Source organism: Rhinolophus sinicus, chromosome 17 (assembly GCF_057876585.1).
Source record: "Rhinolophus sinicus isolate RSI-liver-muscle chromosome 17, RSI-T2T, whole genome shotgun sequence".
Taxonomy (NCBI): Eukaryota; Metazoa; Chordata; class Mammalia; order Chiroptera; family Rhinolophidae; genus Rhinolophus; species Rhinolophus sinicus.
In genome coordinates, this window is record NC_142517.1 from 16,115,729 (window position 1) to 16,138,940 (window position 23,212).

At 38.2% G+C, this 23,212-nt stretch overlaps 1 protein-coding gene across 1 annotated transcript; it reads left to right on the forward strand.

Moving 5' to 3' along the window:
* The first annotated feature begins 1,684 nt into the window (after positions 1 to 1,684).
* Positions 1,685 to 21,373, forward strand: MRPL39 (mitochondrial ribosomal protein L39). The gene is made up of 10 exons (XM_019729846.3): positions 1,685 to 1,840; positions 2,581 to 2,787; positions 4,488 to 4,627; positions 6,623 to 6,722; positions 7,679 to 7,746; positions 9,874 to 9,986; positions 13,504 to 13,569; positions 14,482 to 14,635; positions 18,611 to 18,658; positions 21,270 to 21,373. Exons 1-10 carry the CDS (start codon positions 1,777 to 1,779, stop codon positions 21,315 to 21,317), a joined length of 1,008 nt encoding a protein of 335 aa, XP_019585405.3. The 5' UTR covers positions 1,685 to 1,776; the 3' UTR covers positions 21,318 to 21,373.
* Positions 21,374 to 23,212: the final 1,839 nt, after the last annotated feature.

Consider the following 23,212-nt stretch of genomic DNA (forward strand, 5'->3'; position numbering starts at 1 on the left):
TACATTCAGCATGAATGGCATATGTTCAATGTTTGTTAGACATTATCATTATTAACGTCCTTTCAAGTTCATTTTTGTGACTTCCAATTACTGCTCCTAATGTGATTTATGATTAAACTTGCTTAAATTTATGTTCTGAGGCTTTGTTTAAATACTGCTCAAAATGTTCTGATGGCAACTAGATGGGGTTAAATGGGGATAGACTCTAAAAGACCGTTGAAACAGCTTTCAAGGAAATAACTATGCAAATTTAAGGAGGAAGCAAGAGATACACACCATACATACACATCATACGTCTATGTGTATGTATGTATATTTCCTGGTTTGAAAAAGGATCTTAAATGAGAAGGGGTCTAGTAAAGTTTAGACTAGGTATAAATCAAAGCTTGACGATTTACATTTCTCATTTTAAAAGTGAAGATAATGACACTTTCCCTGTCCAGGTGTTATGAACATAAAATTCAGGCCTAGGAGGCAGATCTATCTAGGCACAGGGTCTTTTTAATTCCAGTTTTAAAATTAAAATACAACACTGTTTAGGTTTAAGGTGTACAGCATAATGACTTGAGGTACATGCTGCAAAATGATTACTACAATAAGTTTATTGGCTGACATCCATCTCCTCATAGTTATAAAATTCTTTTCTTCCTTGTGATGACAACGTTTAGGATTTACTCTCTTAGCAACTTTCAAATGTACCATACATCATTATTAATTATACTCATCATGTTGTACGTTACATCTCTAGTATTTACCTTATAACTGGAAGTTTGTACCTTAGGACCACCTTCACCCAAGTCTCCCTTGGGGGAGTCTTCGCCTAGCATTTGTTCCTTAGCTAGTACTGCCTCCTGGTGGTGATGTATTCCCATTGAAAGTCAAAGAGCAGAGGCGGAAAAGGCCATGGGCTGAAATTGTCAACTTGTCTTAAGTCACAGCATGAAAGAACTTTGAATAAAAGCAGTTCCACACTTCACCTATGGAATGCTCACTTCAACAGCAGTCACATCCTGGTATGACAAAGGAATCAGACACCGCTCTGCAACTTTTTGCAAGGGCATTCATTAGCTCATCCATCCATCCATTCATTCATTCATTCATTCATTCATTCATTCATTCATTCATTCATTCATTCATTCAACAAACATCTAGTGAGCGTGTCACACACTCTTCCCGGGAACTCTGGATATATCAGTGAACATGAGAGCTAAATAAATGGAGCACCCCGGCGCAGACCCGCTCCAGCCGACCTAAAAACTCATCCTTGCAAAACTGGGAGTTAAGCCACGAGCTAGAAGATGTCTTGGGCGCGGGCAGGCGGGCTAACCACAAAAGCGAGAGTAAATAGAAGCGGCCTTTCCCCAATGTTTCTCCCCGTAAGTATTCTTTGAGGGAAGCAAGGGGTTCTTCGCCTACCGGGCTGGGTTCCAACGCGCGGACAGCGGAGGGTGGTGACATGTGTAAGACACTGAGGGTCCAAAGGAGACGCTTGTTCCCTGCAGAGTCCTGGGGGGTGGAGAACCTGCCGTCCTGGGGTCCAGCTCTTCTCGGGTACCGCTGCACGCCTGGAACGTGCCCCGCCTCCAGATGCCAGACTTCCAGAGGCTAATCCTCAGCGAGGCGCGAACGCGCCCCCTACTGGCGGCGCACAGCCCGAGCTCCGGATCCGGAACGGAACTGCCCTACGGAACCCAGGATTCGTGCTCAGAGTTTCCGGGGGGCAGGAGGACCAAATAGGACCTGAGCGCGGCGGTTCCTACGGCCGCGACCGAGGCGATGGCCATGGGGGTCTGGGGGCTGCGGCTATGGCGGGCCGCCCCCGGTGGCGGGGCTGGCTGGAGTGAGTGTCAGCGGCCGTGGGGACGGGGAGCGAGGCTTAGAGGGTGGCGTCTGCCCAGACTGGGCGGGAAGCGGGTGCTGGGAAGTCGTGTGGGGCTGAGGACGGAGGGTACAGGTCCCGGGGGTCGGGGGTCGGGGAAGGCAGGGGCGGGGCCGCTGGAGGAGCTTGGGGCGCCTTTGGGAAGGAGCCCTGTTCGGTGCATATATGTCCTTATTTTCCCTTTGGGATGCTCGTACTTGCCTTATCGAACCTTCTGACTTAGGGTTCGTTAAATAAGTTCAGCCTTTCTCACCCCAACTATTGATAATTTTGGCGTGGGATCTCCAGTCTCCGGAGCTTTGCTGTTGTCCCCAAGCCCGTATCAAAGTGACAGCTTTGCTCACCTTCCCAATGACTGGTCTAGGTTTGACTCCACTTCCTGGTTTCTTTTTGCCCCTTATTGTAAAGCACAGATTGGAACACGACACAGGGAATCAGTGGGAAATGGAGATCTGATGGCGAAAGAGCAGAGTTAAAGTAAAGGCGTGGATGTGGGCCAGCAGCGGTTTTCCTCCGTTGGCGTTTTAATGATTAATATTAGAAAGTGGTTTAACTTTACCCCTGAACGCATTTTGACGAATGGCGTTTAAAATTCTGTTGCTTCCTATTCTTTCCTTGTTGTAAGAGGATGGTGATGCGGGAACAGAACACGGTGGGATCGGCTCTGCTAGTCATTTATTTTCAGCGTCATTTTTATACAGGATTTACAGCGACATCGCCAGCTTCTCAGCTGTCACCAACCGAACTGAGAGAAATGCAGAATGACCTCTTTAATAAAGAGAAAAACAGGCAGTTATCACTAACCCCCCGAACCGAGAAGATTGAAGTTAAACACGTTGGGAAAACGGACCCTGGCACTATGTTTGTGATGAATAAAAACGTTTCAACTCCTTATAGTTGTGCCATGCGTAAGTAACGAATCCGGATCCAGTTCTGACTCTTACCTAAGCTGTGTGGGAGAACCGGTGCACAGGAGACAAGATGCTGTAATTGCTCTCTCAGGGTCCCGGAAGTTCTCCTTTTTCTGGCATCTTACTGTCTGTTCGCTGCCGCTTTAGCTGGTGAGGGTACTATGGGTGTCACAAGGTTGGTACTGTAATGCACAGATTGTGTTGGTATTTGATTGAATCTGGCTAAATTTAGGGTTCTATCCTTGTTTCTGGTAAAGAAGGCAGACCTGAAAGCATTGTTACTAGTAGCTTGTCCCTTGTAGACAGCACTGTGGTGTAATGGGAGCACCCACCATGGGGGTCTCATTGTAGGACTTTGGGGTAAATGGACCACCTGGCCTCAGATGACCAGCTGTTTTGGCCTTTTCCTTTCTGGTTTTTATAGCCTAACTGAAATCGGTTTATCTGCTTACCACTTGCCTCTTGGTGTGTTGTGTTTTTGTTTACATTTACATGTATATGGTAAATGTGGAAGTGGAAATGTGTATGGGGTGAACGATTGGAGTAAAAACGTTTGTTGTATTCATATCTTAAGGGAGATGCTGTGTGTGGTGTGTGACTTGGTATGGAAATGAAGATGACAGGGCCTCTGTATTTTTATTGTTTATTTTTGATCAAAATGCTTGCATAGTGGCTTTGATAAAACTGGTAATATTTAAATTATAAAGCACCCCTTCCTCCAAATAGATATACACCCATGTGCTCACTCATATACATGACTGGTTGCCTTGTTCAAACTTTTGGAAAACTCAGTAATGATTCCATTTAAGTAACAACTTTAGTTATCAGCTTAAGTTGGCCTACAAAGTGTATATTCTCAATATTCATTTACTCTGGTATTTGAATTAGTAGTTGATAATTGTTTGCTTTTTTTTTTTTATTTTTTGGCATGTATTGACTCTCTGCTATATGATAGGTGTTAGGATTACAAAGGAGGATGAGAGAAAGCTCAGGCCCTTAATGAGTGTTATTCACATCACATGGAGAGATGGATGAAGCCTATAAATCACCAGCCCTGAGACTTGCTTGTTATTCAGTAAACTTACTGAGTACCTGGTATATTTCAGGCCTGGTGTTGGACTCTGGATGGACTGATGAGTCAGCAAGAATAGCTATGACCCTCCCTTTATAGAACTGATGTAGTGTCTGATAATTTAGACCCTGTAGTTTGACTACTTTTGTGAGTAGCTGTGTACTCGAAAACCATCTAATTAAGGAAGTAAGAAATAGTTTGGGAGTAAAACCCAAAACCCACCTAGAACAGATTTACTGTGAAAGTATAGTTATATATTTTCCCTTTTCCTCTAAGTTGTGTGCATATATCCAAATGTACCCATGATGCTGCTCTCTGAAATGTTAAGTATAGCTCTTGGAAATAGTTTTATTAATTAATAATCGACAAATGAATTTCAAACTAGATTTAGCCTTAATGAGTTTTGTAAATGGTTTGGGTAATTTAATCACAATGCATTGGATGTGTTGGGTATTATTTTTTTATTGGTTACAGAGGTAATATATAATACCTTTTTCTCAAAAAAAAAGACAGCTTGCAGAATCTTGCCTTGTATTGTTTTATTCCTTAATGTAGCACATAAGCAAGGAGCTTTTCACTTTGAGTTTTGTTAGATTTTGACCTTCAATCCATTTTAAATTCCTAGATTTAAGTGAGTGGTACTGCAGGAAGTCCATTCTGGCTCTTGTGGACGGACAGCCGTGGGACATGTATAAGCCTTTGACCAAGTCCTGTGAAATTAAATTCCTTACTTTCAAAGATCGTGATCCAGGAGAAGTTAATAAGGTATTTGTCTCCATATTCTCCCCCTGGCCCCAGTTTTTCCTTTTTCTTCTCCTTTTTATTAAAATCTATTTTCTGTGGAGTATGAAATGTGCAAATATAGCCACGATCAAATGTACTGCATTAGATTGTGTTTTGCTTGTGAGATTAGGCATTTTCATAGTTCAAAAAATACCAGTGGCTCCAAGTATTTTGGTTGAGAAAACGACATGGCATGCCTTTTACATTTATATCTTTGTTTAACTGACACTTAGTCGATCACCCCTGATATTGTGGGTGATTTCATTCTCACTGTTACTACTGCTGCTGGAATTCAGGCTTTGACCATCGTCTCTGGATTATTTCAAGAATTTTTTAATTCTCTGCTCTTCTCCCTTTTTGAATACTAAAGTCTTCCTTGATAGTCCTGTAAGAGTTTTATTAAGTGACACCCTTACCCCTAAGAACTTGCCTAGAGGACAACTGTTCATGTAATTTTCTAGGCCTGTGTGATCTGACCCCAGCCTGCCTTTGCACTTACCTCCTGCTGCATCTTTCCACTTCCTCTTTGCTCTGGCCACACTGGAGGACGTGGTCACTAATGGTTTAGCCTGCGTTATCCTACTTGCTTTTGTTACGCTCTTTCTTCAACTCTGAGCGTTTTCTTTCCTCTCTTAAAATCCTGTTTCTCTTTGATAATTCAATTAAAATGCTATCTGCTCTGTGGAAGTTTCTTAGTTTCTTCTTGTCAGAATTATCCCTTTTTTCTCTAGGGTCTTACAGTACTTGGCTAGTGTCTCAAGATAAAATATTTTAATTTAAATTCTAGATACAATATGAAATTTAAATTTAATTTTTAATATTTTAAATTTAATTTGGTTCTGCAAATACAGGGATCATGTCCCTTATTGGACCCAATCCTTATACTACATATAGTAGATATTTAGTAATATTTGTTGAAATGAAACACTTAAACAAGAAAATGGTAGATAGACATGGTAATAGTAATATTATCGAGTACTTATTATGTATCAGGCACTGTCTTAGGTGATTTATAGGTATTAACTCATTTGTCATAAAAATCCCATAAAATAGATGCTGTTATCCCCATTTTCCAGATAAATAAACTGATGTTCAGTAGCTTGACTGAGGTTACCAGTTTAGGAAGTGGTGGAGCCTGGAAATGAACCTAGGTGTTGAAGTTCAACAGACATTAAAAACATTTATGTAGGATATGTGAAGAAGTGCATTATGCTACTTGCCTTCGAGGCCTGGGTTTGTACTTATTTTTAGTGTATGTTATGTGGTGTTATAGAATACATTCTGGAGCAATCTGCCACACACAACCAGGTGAGCTCACTCTTGTAGTTCTCAGATGTGGAGAAGAGCGTATAAAAGTCAAGTGCCCAGTTATAGTAATGCCAGTATGGGGCATATGATGGGCAGGTTTGTGCAGGACTCGTGTTTCTATTTATAACTCTGATAAGGTCATTGCATGGATATCTATATCATGCATGACTATGGATCAAAATGTGCTAGTAAAACAAAAGCCTGGTTATTGGTGAGATTGCTTTGCTGTATATATGTTTAACTTGCGTGATGTATATGATGTTACATATAGAAGTCATGAATGATTCTTGAAAGTGGAGTTTTCCCTCCATACTTATGTATGGTATAAACAGATATATATTAATATACTTATTTTACTTTAGCACAAGTTTGTTAACAAGTTAACTTTATCCTGGGTTAAAAATAAAGTTACTACCAGAGAGTCAAACTGTCTGTTGGTTGTTACCTTGCACAGAAACATTGTTAACAATACAAAGTTGGTGCTTCTTTCTTTCAGGGGTTTTGCTTGGTATAGATAATGTCATGGCCTGATGGTAACTGTTGCTACATGGTGAGGGTGGACAGATATTTGAAAAGTACTTCCTAAATCAAAAGTCAATGTAAATTTTAATGTTGAATAATCTTTGTTGAATCTTAGTGTGTATGTTTGTGTCTATTTTATTATTCTAGGCTTATTGGCGTTCGTGTGCCATGATGATGGGCTGTGTGATAGAGAGGGCATTCAAAGATGAATATATAGTCAGTTTGGTCAGAGCTCCAGAAGTTCCTGGTAATGTACACATATAAATATAAATAATATAAATATAAATAATATTGGTAATCTTTGAATGTTTTTGGACCTGTTCTTGATGTTATGTAGAGTTAATTTCTAGTTTTATCTAATATGAATTACCATCATACGTATATTCTGTTTATTATGGGTAACAAAGTTCATCCTATTTAATTATTGGAGGTCAATAATGAGTGTAACAGAATTAGAGGAGACTGTTTCTCTGGAATGTGAAGTTCATGTAATTGCATTGTCTCAGTGTTTATTTCTTACCACTTTAAGCATTTATTTTGAAATCAAATGTGTGGAGGATGAGGAAATGGGAGTATAAATAGACTTCTGGAGAAAGATATGCTTACGTGGTACCATGTTACCAGAAATGATCATGACACCAGAGGGACACCATTTTGGGGAGATGGAAGAGTTCATAATTTTTATAATTTTGTTAAAACTAGGATTTTGTAATACTATGTGTAGTAGGATCACATTTGAATTAAAAAAAATGTAGAAAATATATACAACCAAATATATATGAAAAGTCCAATAAATGATTCTAAGAAGAAAAAAATAATAAAAAGATATAATATGTAGGAGATATTAAAAAATTCAACATTTTATGTCCATTTAGTCATTTATCTCCTTATTAAATATCTTGTTCTTTGGAAATTTTTATATCTAGTAATTATTTGAAATCTCTATGATAATATTTCTGAAGAAAACTTGAACATTTCAAAAATACTGGTGTTTTGCAGTTAACAGATGAGTTAATTTTTTGGTTAGGGTAAAGTTGGGAGAGTTCTGGCAAGTAGCTTGGATAATAGTAACAGTATTATAATTTGTAGAGTTGGGGGAGATTGCTAACCCTACGTGTATGGTCTAAATATTCAGTTGTTGCAAATTGGTAACTTTCTACCCTAACAGATTTGACTTGCTTTTTGTTTTGATTGGATTTTCAGTAATTGCTGGAGCCTTCTGCTATGATGTAGTTTTGGATAAGAGACTTGATGAGTGGATGCCAACAAAAGTGAGTATACTCTTTGGAGTATTAATTTTAGAGACTACTTTTCTGTGTTAGAATGATTTCTATGTTAGTATTGTTGAATGGTACTGCATGTTAAGGTTATTTAAATGAATGAATCAATCTACCTTCCTCTCTATCTATCTATCTATCTATCTATCTATCTATCTATCTATCTATCTATCTATCTATCTTTGTTGCTTTTTCAGTGTATTTAAGACAAAACTCTCATATGAATGAAGGTACTCACAACAGTGTGGTCAGTTGTATGGAAGCTTTATGTCCTGCTTGACATTTCCTTGAAATGCTTTCTTCCTTGTACTGTTCCTTATGGTCCTTAAGATAGGAGTTTTCAAGATGCTTAGAATATAAAATACAGAAGCTTAATTACTTGGTTGATGTGGTGGGGGTGGGCCTGGAGCCTTAGACTTGGATCCCCAGAGCACAGTTTGGAAACTTGTCCTAAACTCATTTGCCTGTTGCATACTGTGAGATCCCCTATGTGCAAGGGCCACAGTGAGAGCAGGTGTGAATTAAAGACTCAGAGTTGGACAAAGCTAACCCAATTAGCAACAGACTAAATAGCAACTCACTAGACATCCCATAGTGGGTTGCCCTCGTAATGAGGGTGCTCCTTGTTGGTCTGGGCCTTGGGTAGCAACAGGGCCCACCTAACAAGGGCCGTCTAGATCAGGTGCTCTGCATGTGGGGTGCTGACGACTTGTACAGGTCAAGCGTGAGACTGAGTTATGACTAGGGAGAATATGTGAATGCCCGATTCTTAACTGAGCAAAACTCTGTGACTTACCAATTGGAAGTCTAGAGATCAGAAAAGGGGAGATGGTATAGCGTACCATTTTATCAGTTCCACTGTGTATTTTTTTTTCACATTTTAATATCTCTGGAAACAAATGTGTCTTACTATAGTTGGCATCTTATTATTGTAATTGATAGTGTTTTTGCCTTAGTGGTACATCTTAGATTTAGTGAAAAACTATAGTTTCTACAAGTAAGAGTTTTGAACTCAGGGTTAAATTCTGGCTTTGGAAGTTATTTCTTTTATAAACCTACCCGTATTACTTAATATCAACAGGGAGAGAGGAGTGAAACAGGAGGGAAGAAAGAAAGGGAGAGAGGAAAGAGGTGAAGAGAGAGACAGGGAGGAAGGCCAAGGAAGGAATTCGAATTGTTTTTTCATAATCTCTGGATTTTTGTCAGTGTAACTTCTTCCTTTCCAAGTTTGCCCCCAAATTTTCTTTATTGGAGGAATTAAAATTCATGAGATCAAGATTCAACTCTCATTATCTGTGAAACATGCTGTCTCCTTTCCCTTTTTTTAAAGATTAAACTTAAAAAAAAAAGAAAAAAAAAAAGAAATGCACTAGCTACCTGCAAGTTCCATGGGGTTGGGTGCACGGCTTAGAGAAAGTAGGGGAGAGTTACATTCAGGTAACAGCTGTATTAATCATGAATGTGGATTTGTTATACAGTAAATTATCCCTTCAAGAATGGAGAAGAATCATTTCATGCTAAAAGAAGTCTAACGAAGTTTATGCAAAGAATTTTATTACAAAAATTATTTGCATTATAGTGATCTCTGTATCAGAATGAAAATTCAATTAGAGTTCTTATTAAAAATCTCAAACATTGGTAATGTGTGTTACTAATCAATCATTTTAGTTGTATAAAATTCACATTTTCATTAAACAGAAGTTTATCATATTGGAAATATGCTATATTTTGTACAGGGCCAATGATGACATTATATTTCCTAGTGAAACTTTCTGAATCATATAAACAATAACTTTTTCCCCATGCCTTTATATGGTTGTATGATTTGAATGAAATGTTTATTAAAATTTCTTTGTAGGATTATGTTTAATAATTATTAATACAAGCTGATAATTACAAGTCAATTGCAAGTTTTATGGAGTTTGGAACAATTTCTAGCCCTACATTTTATGGTCCAAATATTTAATTGTTACAAACTCATAACTTTCTTTCCTAACATATTTGATTTACTTTTTGTTTTAGTTAGATTTAGAATATTAAGTATACAGTTAATTTTGTCTGCTTTATGTAGAAATGCTTTTAAGTAAATTGTTACAAAAGGTTAATTCTTTCATTTTTAAGGAGAACCTACGTTCCTTCACAAAAGATGCTTGTGCTTTAATTTATAAAGATCTTCCATTTGAAACTCTGGAAGTTGATGCAAAAGTGGCATTAGAAATATTTCAACACAACAAGTAAGTGCTGACTTCCTTTACAGTAAGATTAAACTTCCCAAAGTTATATGCAATGAAGAAAATTCAGCCGGAAAATTCTTAAGAATTTTTATATTTGATATTTAGAGGACATTTTTATTTTTAGCTCTAAGGTCTCTTTTTCTGCACCAGTTTATTTACTTTTGTTCATCTCATTATTTATTTCACTGAGAAAAGGCCCCTTTCCCACTTTTGTAATTTTCCCACTTTGTTTTACTTCTTTAGAGCTCGCACTCTAAACAACTGAGCCATCCGGCCTCCCCTCCGGTGGCTCAGCGGCAGCTCATTGTCTTCAATCGAGTCGTGGAGGGCGCAGCACACTGGCCCATGTGGGAATCAAACTGGCAACCCTTTTGTTCAGAGCTCGCATTCTAACCTACTGAGCCATCCGGCTACCCCCGAACTAAATTTTTAATATTAATGTAATTGAAATTAGAACTAATTAGAAAGGGAATCTGCATTGCAAAAAAACAACATAGGTACTAGATTCTGAAGCCAAAATATGCACCTGCATATTGTTAAAGGTCACAGAGCAGAATTTCTGTATGTGTTTAGTAATTGAGGCACACATTCTCATGGGGATACTTTATTTATTTTATTATTTATTTTAAGGAGGGCACAGCTCACAGTGGCCATGTGGGGATTGAACTGGCAACCTTGGTGTTATGAGCTCTAACCAACTGAATTAACCGGCCACCTTGGGGATAGTTTATAACAGATATATTCTTAGATTAGTTTGTGAAAGTCTCCTTGAGCTATATTCTAGCTTGGCATTTTTCAAAACGATATGCCTCAGCATATTCTTTCATAAGACATTGATTATTTTGCTGAAAATAAGTACTGTGTTTGACTGAATTTGGAGAACAGTGGCATAAAAAAAATTTACATGTGTACTCTAAAGCCTCCCAAAGTAGCACTAGAAAACAACATTTTCCAAATGTATTGGCCTGTGTAACCCTTTTTCTTGAAGCATTTTTTAGCATATCCTGGAACCAGTGTATTGAGAAACCGGTGGGTACATACTATTTTAACTGAACTAGAGTACAAATAGTACTTTAGAACCAAACTACCATCGTTTCTGTAAGAATAATGGTTTGGTTCTGTAGTTCTATTTGAATATAAAGGATTATCAGAATATATCAAGTCACCTCTCATGTAAAATTCTAGGGCCATGCTGTCCAATAGAAATATGAGCATGTTTAACGTGAGCATGTTTGTTTAAATGTGAGCATGTTTAAATTTTCTAGAGGCTGCATTAAAAGAAAAGCCAAAAAAAAAAAAAAAAGGCGAAGTTAATTTTAATAATATATTTTATTTAAATAACATATAAAATGTTATTTCAACTTGTGATTAACATATAAAAAAGTAATAGTATTTTATGTTCTCTTTTTTGTACTGAGTCTTCAGAATCTGGTGTGTATGTTACAGTTAAGGCGCATTTCAACTCAAACTAATTACATTTACGTGCTCCCCATAAGTGTCCAATATGCATTGGACAGTATTCCAGGCTTTCATTACATGTAACTGAGATTTCCCTTTCCAACATTCAACTGTCAAAGTCTAAGAGAGGCTTGTAGGACTTTGGTAACTTAGTAAAATGTGTGGAGGGAGGGAGGGGATGGTTTTGGGGTAAGTTTAAGGGAACTGAAGAGTTTTAGGTGGTCGGTGGTGGGTCAGTGATGGGCTTTGGCTCCCAGGGGACAGGAGCATCTCTTAGAGGTGGGTCAGGATGTACAATTGTTCAAGGGAATTGTCTCCTTCATTAACGCTTGGGCGGCCGTGGCAGAAGTGTGGCAGTAGGTGGATATTTTTGCATAAACTAATGTTTTCCAACCTCATCTATCTACTCTGTTTCCCCGAAAAGAAAACCTAGCCGGACAGTCAGCTCTAATGGCGTGTTTTGGAGCAAAAATTAATATAAGACCTGGTATTGTATTGTATTGTATTGTATTATATTATATTATATTACATTATACCCAGTCTTACATTAAAGTAAGACGGAGTCTTATATTAATGTTTGCTCCAAAAGACGCATTAGAGCTGATTGTCCGGCTAGGTCTTATTTTTGGGGAAATATGGTGTGGGGGCAGAGCCCCAGAAAGCAGTTTCCAGGCTCTCGGCCTCACATAGACAGGTGCTGGTTCAGGTAGTAAATGGCCATTAACTGTGATTGGATGGCCATCAGCTGTGGCTAGTTGGCTGTCAGCTGTAACCAGTGAGCCATTGGCCGCTAATATAACTGCTGTGGCTACGCTAGCAGAAAATGGGGGTTAGCAAGAAGATGGTGGTTGAGCCTGCAAGTGGCGCAGTGAGGGTTGCAAATTGTGTGGCTCCTGTATCCTGTTTCTCCAACCCAGCCACCAGAGAGAGTATAGTGGTATGACTCCCCTACCTATGGCTCCATGGGTGTTCCTTTTTGGCCTCACCATGTCCTGCGTTCTTGTGTGGGGAGCGGGAGCAGAGACCCCGCAGGCCGCCCTGCATGACATACGGTATCTCTGTCTCTCTCTGTCTGTCTCTGTCTGTATGTCTCTCTCTCTCTCTCTCTCTCTCTCTCTCTCTCTCTCTCTCTCTCTCTCTCACACACACACACACACACACACACACACAATGTTTGTTTAGCATCTGGGGTGAATAGACAAGGCTCTTGATAGTAAGTGGTAAAGTCATGATTTGAACCTGGGCTATGAGGTTCCATATCTGCTATTAGCTATAATGACAAAATGGGTAGATTTGAGAGACATTTAGGCAGAACTGTCATGACTTGGTAATGGAATGGGGTGTGGTGAGAAAAGAAGGACTCAAGGAAATCTCCCAAATTTTGGACACGTGGTGGTTGGCAGCGTCATTTACTAAGCTAGGAAAATAATAACTGAGCTATCTTTTTTCTAAGCTAGGAATAAGAACAAGTTTGGTGGGAAAAGAGGGGATAATATTTTGTTCAGTTTTGAGAATTTGGAGTTTAAGGGGGTTAGGGAACACCCTAGTTATCTTGGATATACAGTCTAGGGTTCAGAAGAGATATGTGGGTTAGAAGCAGAGATGGAGAAGATCTAAATGCATAACTGATAATTAAAGCTGTGCAATCAAGGAGCTAGCCCAGCAAGGAAGCTTTCAGAATGAAAAGAGGGTCTAGGACAGAACCTTGAAAAGGCGGAGAAAAAGAATGGCCAGAGAGTTAAAATAAGAAGCATTTTGAGAAGTGGAGTTGAGCAGTGGTGTTAAGAAAATGAGGACCCAAAAGTGTCCATTAGGTTGGCACCGAGGAGGGTCCTGTAGCTTTGGTGGACAGGACCAACAGTTTGGTGGAGTCATGAGGCTGTGTGGCCAGAGTGAAGGAGGCGGGATGTGTACTGGGGATGAGGAGACGAGGCTTCAGGTGGAAACCATTCTTTCAAAAACTATGGCTGAAGAGGAGGAAAAGGGAGGTGTCTTACAATACCTTTTTGTATATTTATAATTGAATTCTTTTTTTCTTTTTTTTTTTTCTGCTCTTTAGGTATAAAATAGATTTCATAGAAGAGAAGGCATCTCAGAACCCTGAGAGAATTGTCACGTTACACAGGTAAGTGAAAATAAAGAAATTGGCTGCTAGGCTGATTTATAGTTAAGTTTAGCTTTATTGTTACCTGAATGTAGTGTACAGCTGAAAAAGATGAATTTGTATCTTGTTATTCTTATTACCTTATTATCTATTGCTTTGTTCGTTGGTTTGAATATGGTGGTAACTGGAAGCTTTAAATTGTCTTCGGGAACAGTTGTAGTTTCTGTTCCTCATTGTTATTTTTATTTCTGCATTTCAAGAGTTGGAAACCATTGTTTAAAAATGTAATTTTTTAGAAATAATTTTGAAATGGAGCAAAATACTATTATGAATTGCACATGAATGTTCATATGTATACAAAAATGTGAATTCTGACTAATTAGTTGCTACCTATATTACATGTAAGTAAAGTTAAACCAGAATGTGCTTTTTGACACAAGGATGAGAAAGGTACAACAATGCCTTAATGCAAAATTGACTTCATGGTCTGTAACTATTTACTCAACCTCATGTTTTCTTGATTTGGGCCTAACTTTTTTCCCTCCAGAAAGCTGCTCTTTCTGGACATGATCTGTTCTACATACTGAAGTCTAAACTCGGTTGCAGTGTGTTCTTGTGAGGTTAGAAGTTATCCGTTTTAGACATTGGATCCGCTCCGCAGCATGATGTATTCAGTGGTCTTAAAAATCTTTCAAGTTATATCATGCTAATTAAGAAAAAGGTTCACTTAAGTTTAATTTTCAAAGTTTTAGCCTCTTTACTTGAGATTGTATGTCAAGGGCTATTAGAGACTGAAATGAGCGACATATTATAGAATGTTCTGGGTTAGGAACATAGCAGCCAAGGGAATGAATAGATTCCCCCCCCTCCCCCAGTATGTTGTCAATTGCCACATTTTGAGGTTTTACTTGTTTATTTTTAAAATCAAATCAGATTTGGTGACTTCATTGATGTAAGTGAGGGCCCTCTTATTCCAAGAACAAGTGTATGTTTCCAGTATGAAGTGTCAGCGGTTCACAATCTTCACGCCACCCAGACAAGTCTTGTACGGAGATTCCAAGGTCTTTCTTTACCTGTTCACTTACGAGTAAGTAAAGCTTCAAGTTTCAGGTCACCTAGTTTGGGAAGGGGTGGGATTGTGGTCTTGATTTTTATACCAATTTGAAGGACATTGTAATTTTCATTAAATTGTGTGACACGAATATTTTGTTCAAGTTAGCTTTATGATTTAAAAAGTTTTGCCCAGGATGTGAACAGATAATTCATAAAAGAAACATTAGTTGAAAAAATTAAATCAAATTGAGATAGCATTTTTAATTTTTCAAATTAGTGTAGAGGAGGGTGCATTGATAAGCATTGCAGTGAACATTGGTAAGGCCTCTGGAATGCCTTTTGGCCTTACTTTTGGTATGCTCTTCTCCCTAATTTTGATGATCTATTCGTGACCCAAAGCTTCTCATTTTCTATATTGCTCTCATCCTTGCTAATCCTTTTTGAATTAAACTTGATTTGAGGTAATTGTAGATTCAAATAATACAGAGAGGTCTCAAGTAACTTTCCCCAGTTTCCCCAATAGTAACATCTTGAAAAAGTATAGGATGATGTTACAACCGTGTGTGGACATTGATACAGTGAAGATACAGAGCAGGTCCTTCCCAGGGATCCCTCATGTTGGCCTTTTATAGCCACACCCACTCCCCTCTGCCCCGCCCCTACTTCCTTACCGTGGCAACTACTCATCTGTTCTCCATTTCTATAATTTTGTCATTTCAAGAATGTCATGAATGGGATCATATATAATCTTGTGGGATTGGCTTGCTTCACCGGCATTATTCTCTGGAGATTCATGCAAGTTGTTGTGTGTATCAGTATACCACTAGTTCATTCCAGTTTTATTGCTGAGTAGTTAGTATTCCTTGGTGTGGATGTACCACACTTTGTTTAACCATACGTCCCTTAAAGGATATTTGAATTGTGTCTAGCTTTTGGCTATTATGAATAAAGCTGATGTGAATGTTTATGTGCTGGTTTTTATGAATGTATTTTTTTATTGCTCTGGGATAAATGCCCAGGAGTGCAATTGCGGGTCAAATGGTAGACACAGACTCCGTTTTTTAAGAAACTACCAAACTGAGTTCCAGGGTGGCCGTATTATTTTACACTCCCACCAGCATTGTGTGAGTAATCAGTTTTTCAAATCCTTGCCAACATTTGATATTGTCACTATTTTTCATTTTAGCCATTCTGATGGGTTAGTAGTAATTTCTCATTGTAGTTTTAAATTGCGTTTCCATATTGGCTAATTGTGTTAAACATCTTTTCATGTGTTTCTTTGTTATTTGTATATCAGTTTTGGTGAAATGTCTATGTCTTTTGCCCATGTTCTAATTGGATTGTTTTTTGTTTTTTTTTATTGTTGAGTTTTGAGAGTTTTAAAAAAATATATTCTAGATACCAGTCCTTTGTTAGATATGTAGTTTGCAAATATTTTCTCTTTTTGTAGTTTGGTAGTTTGGCCTTTCATCCTCTGAACAGGCTTTTGCATATCAACACTTTGGGTGTCAAATTTAAAAATTCTTTGCCTAGCTCTAGATCCCAAAGATTTACTCCTGTTCTTTTTTCTTTATTTTTTATTTTATTGGGGAATATTGGGGAACAGTATGTTTCCCAAGGGCCCATCCGCTCCAAGTCGTTGTCATTCAGTCTAGTTTTGGAGGGCGCAGCTCAGCTCCAAGTCCAGTCCAGTCGCCATTTTCAATCTTAGTTGCAGGGAGTGCAGTGCACTATCCCATGCGGGAATTGAACCGGCAACCTTGTTGTTGAGAGCTCGCACTCTAACCAACTGAGCCATCCAGCTGCCCCTCCACGGCTCAGCAGCAGCTCGTTGTCTTCAATCTAGTTGTGGAGGGCGCAGCACACTGGCCCATGTGGGAATCGAACCCGCAACCTGTTGTTCAGAGCTCACGCTCTAACCAACTGAGCTGTCCAGCTGCCCCCTGTCCTGTTCTTTTTCCTAAAAGTTTTATATTTAAACTTACGGTCCATTTTGAGTTAAATTTTGTATGTGAGATTTAGGTCGAGGTTCATTTTTTTCTTGCCTATGGATGTCAGATTGCTCCAGCACCATCTGTTGAACAGGCTGTCCTTTCTCCATCGAATTGTTTTTGCCCTCTTGTTAAAAATCAGTTGGACATATTTATGTGGGTCTATTTCTGGGTTGTCTGTTCTGTTGAATTGATCTGTGTCTGTCCCTCTGCCAGTATGATGGATTTGATAACTGTAGCTATAAATAGGTCTTGAAATAGAGTCATTGCTCCCATGTTATTCTTTATAAAAATTGTTTCAACTCCTTTAGGTCCTTTGTCTTTCCATTTAATTTTATGGTAATCTTTTCTTTATAGACAAGTCTTACTGGAATTTCGATAGGAATTCGATAGGAATGTTAAACCTGTATATCAATTTGGGGAGAATTGACATCTTTACTATACTGAGTCTTTAGTCTAAGAACACAGTATATCTTTTTATTTATTTAAATTTTCTTTCATCTCTCTAATTTACATTTTGTAATTTTTAGCATACATGCTCTTTACATGTTTGATTTTTCTCTACATACCTGCTTTTTTCCCCTAGCTTTCTCCATTTTAGAAAATGGCATCATTATTTACCTAGTTGTTTGAAGTAATCCTTGATTCTGTTTCTCTCATAGCCATGCCCCCATCCCTTCCATCAGCAAATCCTTTCAACTCCTGATTCTAAAACATACCCTGAGTCCATCCACTGTGTAGCATCTCATCTGCTTCTGCTTCTCTCCTCCAAGTCCCTCCTACTCTTCACTCCCCTTCCCAGTTTTCATTCTCCTTACAGCACATTCTCCACTTAGGAGACAAAATGACCTTTTAATACACAAATCAAATCTTGTAATGCTTCTGCCCCGAACTTTCCAGTGGCTTCTCATAATCAAATTCTAACCCTTACCCTGTCTTGTAAAGTCCTACGTTCTCTGGCCCCTGCCTACCTCTCTGACTTCATCTCATACCTCTTTCTCCAGAACCCACTATATTCTAGCCACACCATAAGGTTTCTGCACCAGCTGTTTCTTCTGTACAAGTCAGGCATGGTTTTCCTGTTTTTTTTTTTTTTTTTTTTCTTTAAGTGTGTTTTTCCAGGACCCATCAGCTCCAAGTCAAGTAGTTGTTTCCATCTAGTTGTGGAGGGCACAGCTCACAGTGGCCCATGTGGGGATCGAACCGGCAACCTTGTTGTTAAGAGCACCGCACTCTAACCAACTGAGCCATCTGGCCTACCCCATGGTTTTCCTTCTAAACATGTGTACCATGCTGCTCTTTTCTCCAGGAGTGTTTGCATGTACATATTTAGTAATTTTACCTTTTGTTATGCATTTTACCAGCTGATTCAGTGTGAAATAGTAACTGATTAACCCACATCCTTCGATATTTTCTTCAATGGACTTAACAAAATTGATGTGGTTGTTATGTGCTTTGCACAGTTTTCATTAATTCATTCTGATAATCCTCTGCTACATAAGATTGTTAAGGATTAAGGAAATTGGCTCAAAATTTTACTTTTGTCTTCATTAGATTTTACTTGTTCTTTAGGGTAATTTGCTAAATCCTCTTGGTCTGCCATTTCAGTGCGAGGATGTCACAGTTGGTTCTTAATGAACCTCTCCTGTGATTGATTATGATTTGAAGAATGACCTCTAGCATGTTGAAATTGGCTATTTAAGGAAAGAACCATAATCTACAGGAAAGGGGGGCAGATTTTTGCTCCCATTATGAGGAATGCTTTCTATGATTGTGATGATTAAGGACAGAGGAAGAATAGCACATTCAGTGCCTAAGTCTTTTTTTCTTAAATGCCAAACAAAGCAGCTGTTCTATATGGTACCTTCTGTCCCTGCTCTAATCCACGTTTATAACCATGTAGCCTCATTAGTACTGCCTCACTTTTTACGTAGTTGTTTTATTTGAAGTCTATATACTCAACCCCTTTTATTTTTAACTCTACTTGTTTAATTCATAGTAAATTTTTTTTTTTCAAGGCACATTTTACAATATGGGATAAGCTATTGCAAAGGTCTCGAAAAATGGTAAGTGTTTTTGACAGTTAATGAGTACTTTCTACAAAGAAATTTTCATCTAAATTAAGCAGCAACAACAACCAAAGGAAAAAAAAAAGACAAAGAATGAAAAAAGTAATTGGTTGTCTTAATAGCTAAAGCAGTTTCGTGGTTGTTGACTCCAGTAGTATTTTGGCAAGAGAAAAATTGTAACTTGGTAAGTCTCTTTTGATTTTAATTTTGAATGTTATGTAAATGATATTGTAGAACTTGAAGAGACATAAGAATATTACTACATAGTAGTAATAGTTCTTAAAGATTGTAATGGTGTTAATTAGGTCTTACGGTAATTTTTTATATACTTAATGAACATTTTAAAGCTGCCTTGACTGTTGACATGTTAAATGTGTAAATGTCCTGAAAAGTCAAATTTAAATTCTTGTGTTTTTGTAGCTTATTCTGTGTCATTAACATTAGATTTCATAAGTAGGAATGATTATATTTCTCGACCACCACTATCTCCATTCACGCTTTCATCGGCTAAATGGTACTCTTTCACTTAAATTATCTCATAGCTGTCCTGTGTAATCCAGCCACGTGAACCCTTCCTTGTTACCCTCATTTTCCACTCTGGTCAAGCTTGCAGGCACACTAATCAGCATGCATCCCACTTCTTCTCAAGTTGAGTTGTTTCTTCATGACAGTTCTTCCGTCTGGACTGCATGTCCCCTTCTCCTCCTATTTACTCCCTGCTTATCCTCGCCCAAGTCTCTCCATGAAACATTCTCAGAGTAATCTCTTACCAAATATCCGTTTGTACAATTTCTGCCTGATTACATACCTCCTCATACTGCTTTCTGATTGATTTTGCTGGCACATTACATTCAATCTGTTAACCCATTTAGGGTTTGTTATGTATGTGTAACCCCAAATTTTGAATCCCACATTTGGCACACAGGGAGGTGGGGTTTACCTAATAAATATTTATTGATTATTTTTTGTGATTATGTTTAAACCTAGTCTGTATTAATAAATTTACAAGTAGAACTTATTGTTTAGGTAATACTTAGCCATAATACATGAAGTTTATGTAGTTTTCTTTTTTTCATAAGAACAAAGTATATTTGAATGGATGGAATGATTTTGTCTCTTTGGTCATAATGATCATTTTAGATGAAAACTAGAAAAGAAATGAGTGTGTAAGAAATGGTTTGGGGAAACTCAAGCAGCGATAATTACTGAATACTGTAAAGCAAGGAAAAATGCAGGAAAGTAGTAGAGACAGTAACCTAGAAAGCTAGTAGAAATCAGTGAGTAGCTGTTTTTGAAACATTTATTCTGGTTCAGGTTTCTTCTTCCACTGTTTATTTTGCTTGTCTAAGGGGAGTAAGTAAAACATATGGTTCCTTGATTCAACCAACACACTTAATTGATAGTTTTGTGCCAGGAACTATAGGTACAAAGAACAAAATCTACTTGCTGTCCTCTAGGAAGTTGATTTAACGGCATACCTAGACATAAGCAAATAGTTTAAGTGTTCGTGTGGGGCTCTGGCATACGGAGGAGTAGGACCTAAACCAGGCTGGGGGGTTGGTTAGGGAAGGTCCCCAGGAATTGGTGTCCCTTAATCTGGTTGCAAAGGATGAATAAAAGTGGGCCAGCAGATAATTTACTAGGGGGTGGGTTGGGGGTTCTTTCCCCATGCTTGTGTAGAGCCATGGAGGAGAGAATGGTGAATGTGAGATGAATCTGAACGTACAGTCACATGTAGGGTGGGTGATGAGCCCAGAGGTTTGTTATAAATTGAGTATTATGGGTTCATCATCCATGAGGTAGAATGTGCATTCCCCTCCTGAAAGTGATGGGGGCTAACTGGAGATTTTAGCAAGGAAATAACCGAGTGGGCAGCCATTCCTGTTTAAAAGCTCATTCTGAGGGCAACGTGGAAAATAGCTGCACTGAAGCCAGCATTCTTATTAGGGGGCTAGAAGATGATGGCATTCTGAAATTCAGGCATGGCAGGGAGAATGGCTGTGAGAGTCACTTAAGTCGAACTAGCAGGACTGTTGATTGAATATGCAGGTGAGAGAACTGTGGGTTCTCTAATGCCAGGTGTGGGCAGCTGGATAGCTCTTAACCGAAATAACTAATGTGTGAGGTGGAGCAGGTTTGGGGGTGATGAGTACAGGTTAGCCTTTTTTGTGTGATGTGTCTGAGTGACAGAGAGTACAAGTGTGCACATACAGAGATCTCTTTGTACTAACCCTATAATGTACTGTGTTCAAAATAGAATTATACTTTTCAACAGATTGATTTAAAATATCTTGTTGCAGTGCTGCTTGTATTTTTCTCATACTAATGATTTCATTTTATAGATGAAAAATGAAATGACAAACTTGAGAAGCCTAGATACATGCCTCAGATTATATCTTTAATAGAATTGCTATTCTTTATTTGATAGTTTATATAGGGAACTTTGCCTTAGGAGTTTTCTTCTCTTTCTACTTTCTGTAATAATTACTCTTGAAGGAGAAAGACAGAGGTCATTATACGAGAACGACTGTGGAATGATTTTTGAATGGTGGGTGAAGGGTAAAACTAAATATTTATTAGAAAAGTAAAGCTATTCATGTTTTTACAGGTAACTGAAGATCAAACTAAACCTACAGAGGGAAGTGCATCTACCTAGTAACTTTCTAAACTTTAAACATGTATAGTAAATTAAAATAAAAGTTTTTAATGTAATGTTTGTGTGTGCTTATAAAGAGTATCTTTCTTCCTAAGATTTATACTGGTGTTTACTTTTTCTTTCTCTAAAGGAGAAAACAATTTAGATCGTTCACAATAAAAATTTCACACAGAAATAACCCTGTCCCCTCCTACTCTCCAGATGTAACACTTTGGCATGTTTTCTCTTTTCAGTCCTTTTCTACATGTATAAACATACATATATATACAAATACAAATGTAATCTTTTAAAACCATAAATAGGATCATACTAGTTGTTTCTGGGTTTTTGCTATTTTAAAGTGGTACAGTAAACATCCATGGGCAAAATGGCAAGTGTCTTGTGGATAGATAGATAGATTAACTGAGTATTTACTAAGTTAACTGAGTATTTGCTATATACTGGCCATTGTGCTAAGCCTTTTACATTTAATCCTCACAACAGCCTATTGGGAAGGTGTTTCCAATTGGTAAACGAGGACACAGCACAGAACTGGCAAGTACAAAAACTGGAATCTGGATCCCGGTAATTTCACTCACATGCTCTGCACTGCTCATGTATAAGTCATTTTGTAGGAATAGATTTCTGGTACCGGAATTACTGACAGATGCTACCTCATCCGAGCCTCTGAAAGGCTTTGCCAAATGACAGTCCCAACAACAGTGTCTGAGAGTGTCAGTTGCCTCATGCCTTGGACGAGTCTTAATTATCAGTCTTTTAAAAATATTTTGCCAAAACATTTCTTCCCATTCAGGTCTGAGCACTTTGTTTTCTGGGCTGGGTGCACACGTTTCACTTGAAGATCTTATGTCTTCACCCCTGGGTGAGATCTCCTTTTTCCTAGAGTCCACATCTTGCTGTTCTCGATTAAGTTTCTCATCTGCTAGAGTCATACCGTGGTAGATTTCACCCTAAGAAAAAGTGTCCACGAGCTGAGCCCATGCATGTTTGAAGTGGCTTTGTTTTGCAACTTACATTTGATCAACTTTTTGGCTAGATTAGAATTTTCTATCAAGACGTTGAAAGAAGGTCAGTTATCTTCTGGCATCCGATGTTGTTGTTAATAAATCTGATACCCGTTTGGTTTTGTTTCTTTTTATGTAGCCTCTTCTCTGCAATCCTGCCAGTCTGCCTACCTCCCATCCTGCCACACACACGTGTATACACGATGGACATTTTTAGGACTTTGTTATTCTCGGTGTTATAAAATGCTGACATTTCATTATATGTGTCTAGATCTTTAATCAGTTATTTTTCTTGATATTCTCAATTTTGACTCGAGCTCTAGGAAATTTTCTGTTTTTCAAAATTTGACTCCTTTTCCTTTTCTCTGTTTCTCTAACACTGCTAAGTTGGATTTTGGATCCCCTGTATTGGTCCTCTCTGTATGTTTCTCCTCAACGCTCTTGCGTTTGTATTCTAATCTTTTTAATTGAACTTCCTGTGTCAAGCATATTTTGCTTTCTGAAAGCTCTTCTGCTTGTTCCTAATGTCCTGTTCATGTTTATCAGATACAGTATACCTTTGTGAATCTTTCTGAAGATACTTAAATAATGACATTCATTTGTTCATTTTTTTACTGTAGTGACAGATTTTTTGCTTATCTCAGTCTTTCTTGTTTTAGGCAGGTTAGGATGAAGCAGGCTGTTATGATGGGGGTTTTCTAAATGCTGGAATGAAGAGATCTTCAGGCTTGGCAGTCAGTTTCCATACTGACTGCTCTCATTCTCCCCAGACAGTTCTTCCACTGAGATCCCTGAAATATTTTCCTTGGGGGCAAATACCTGGGTTCAGGGCCTTCTGTAGTTGGAGTCCTGTAGGGTAGATGTTAAGGAAAATTTGCCTTCATTGATTAA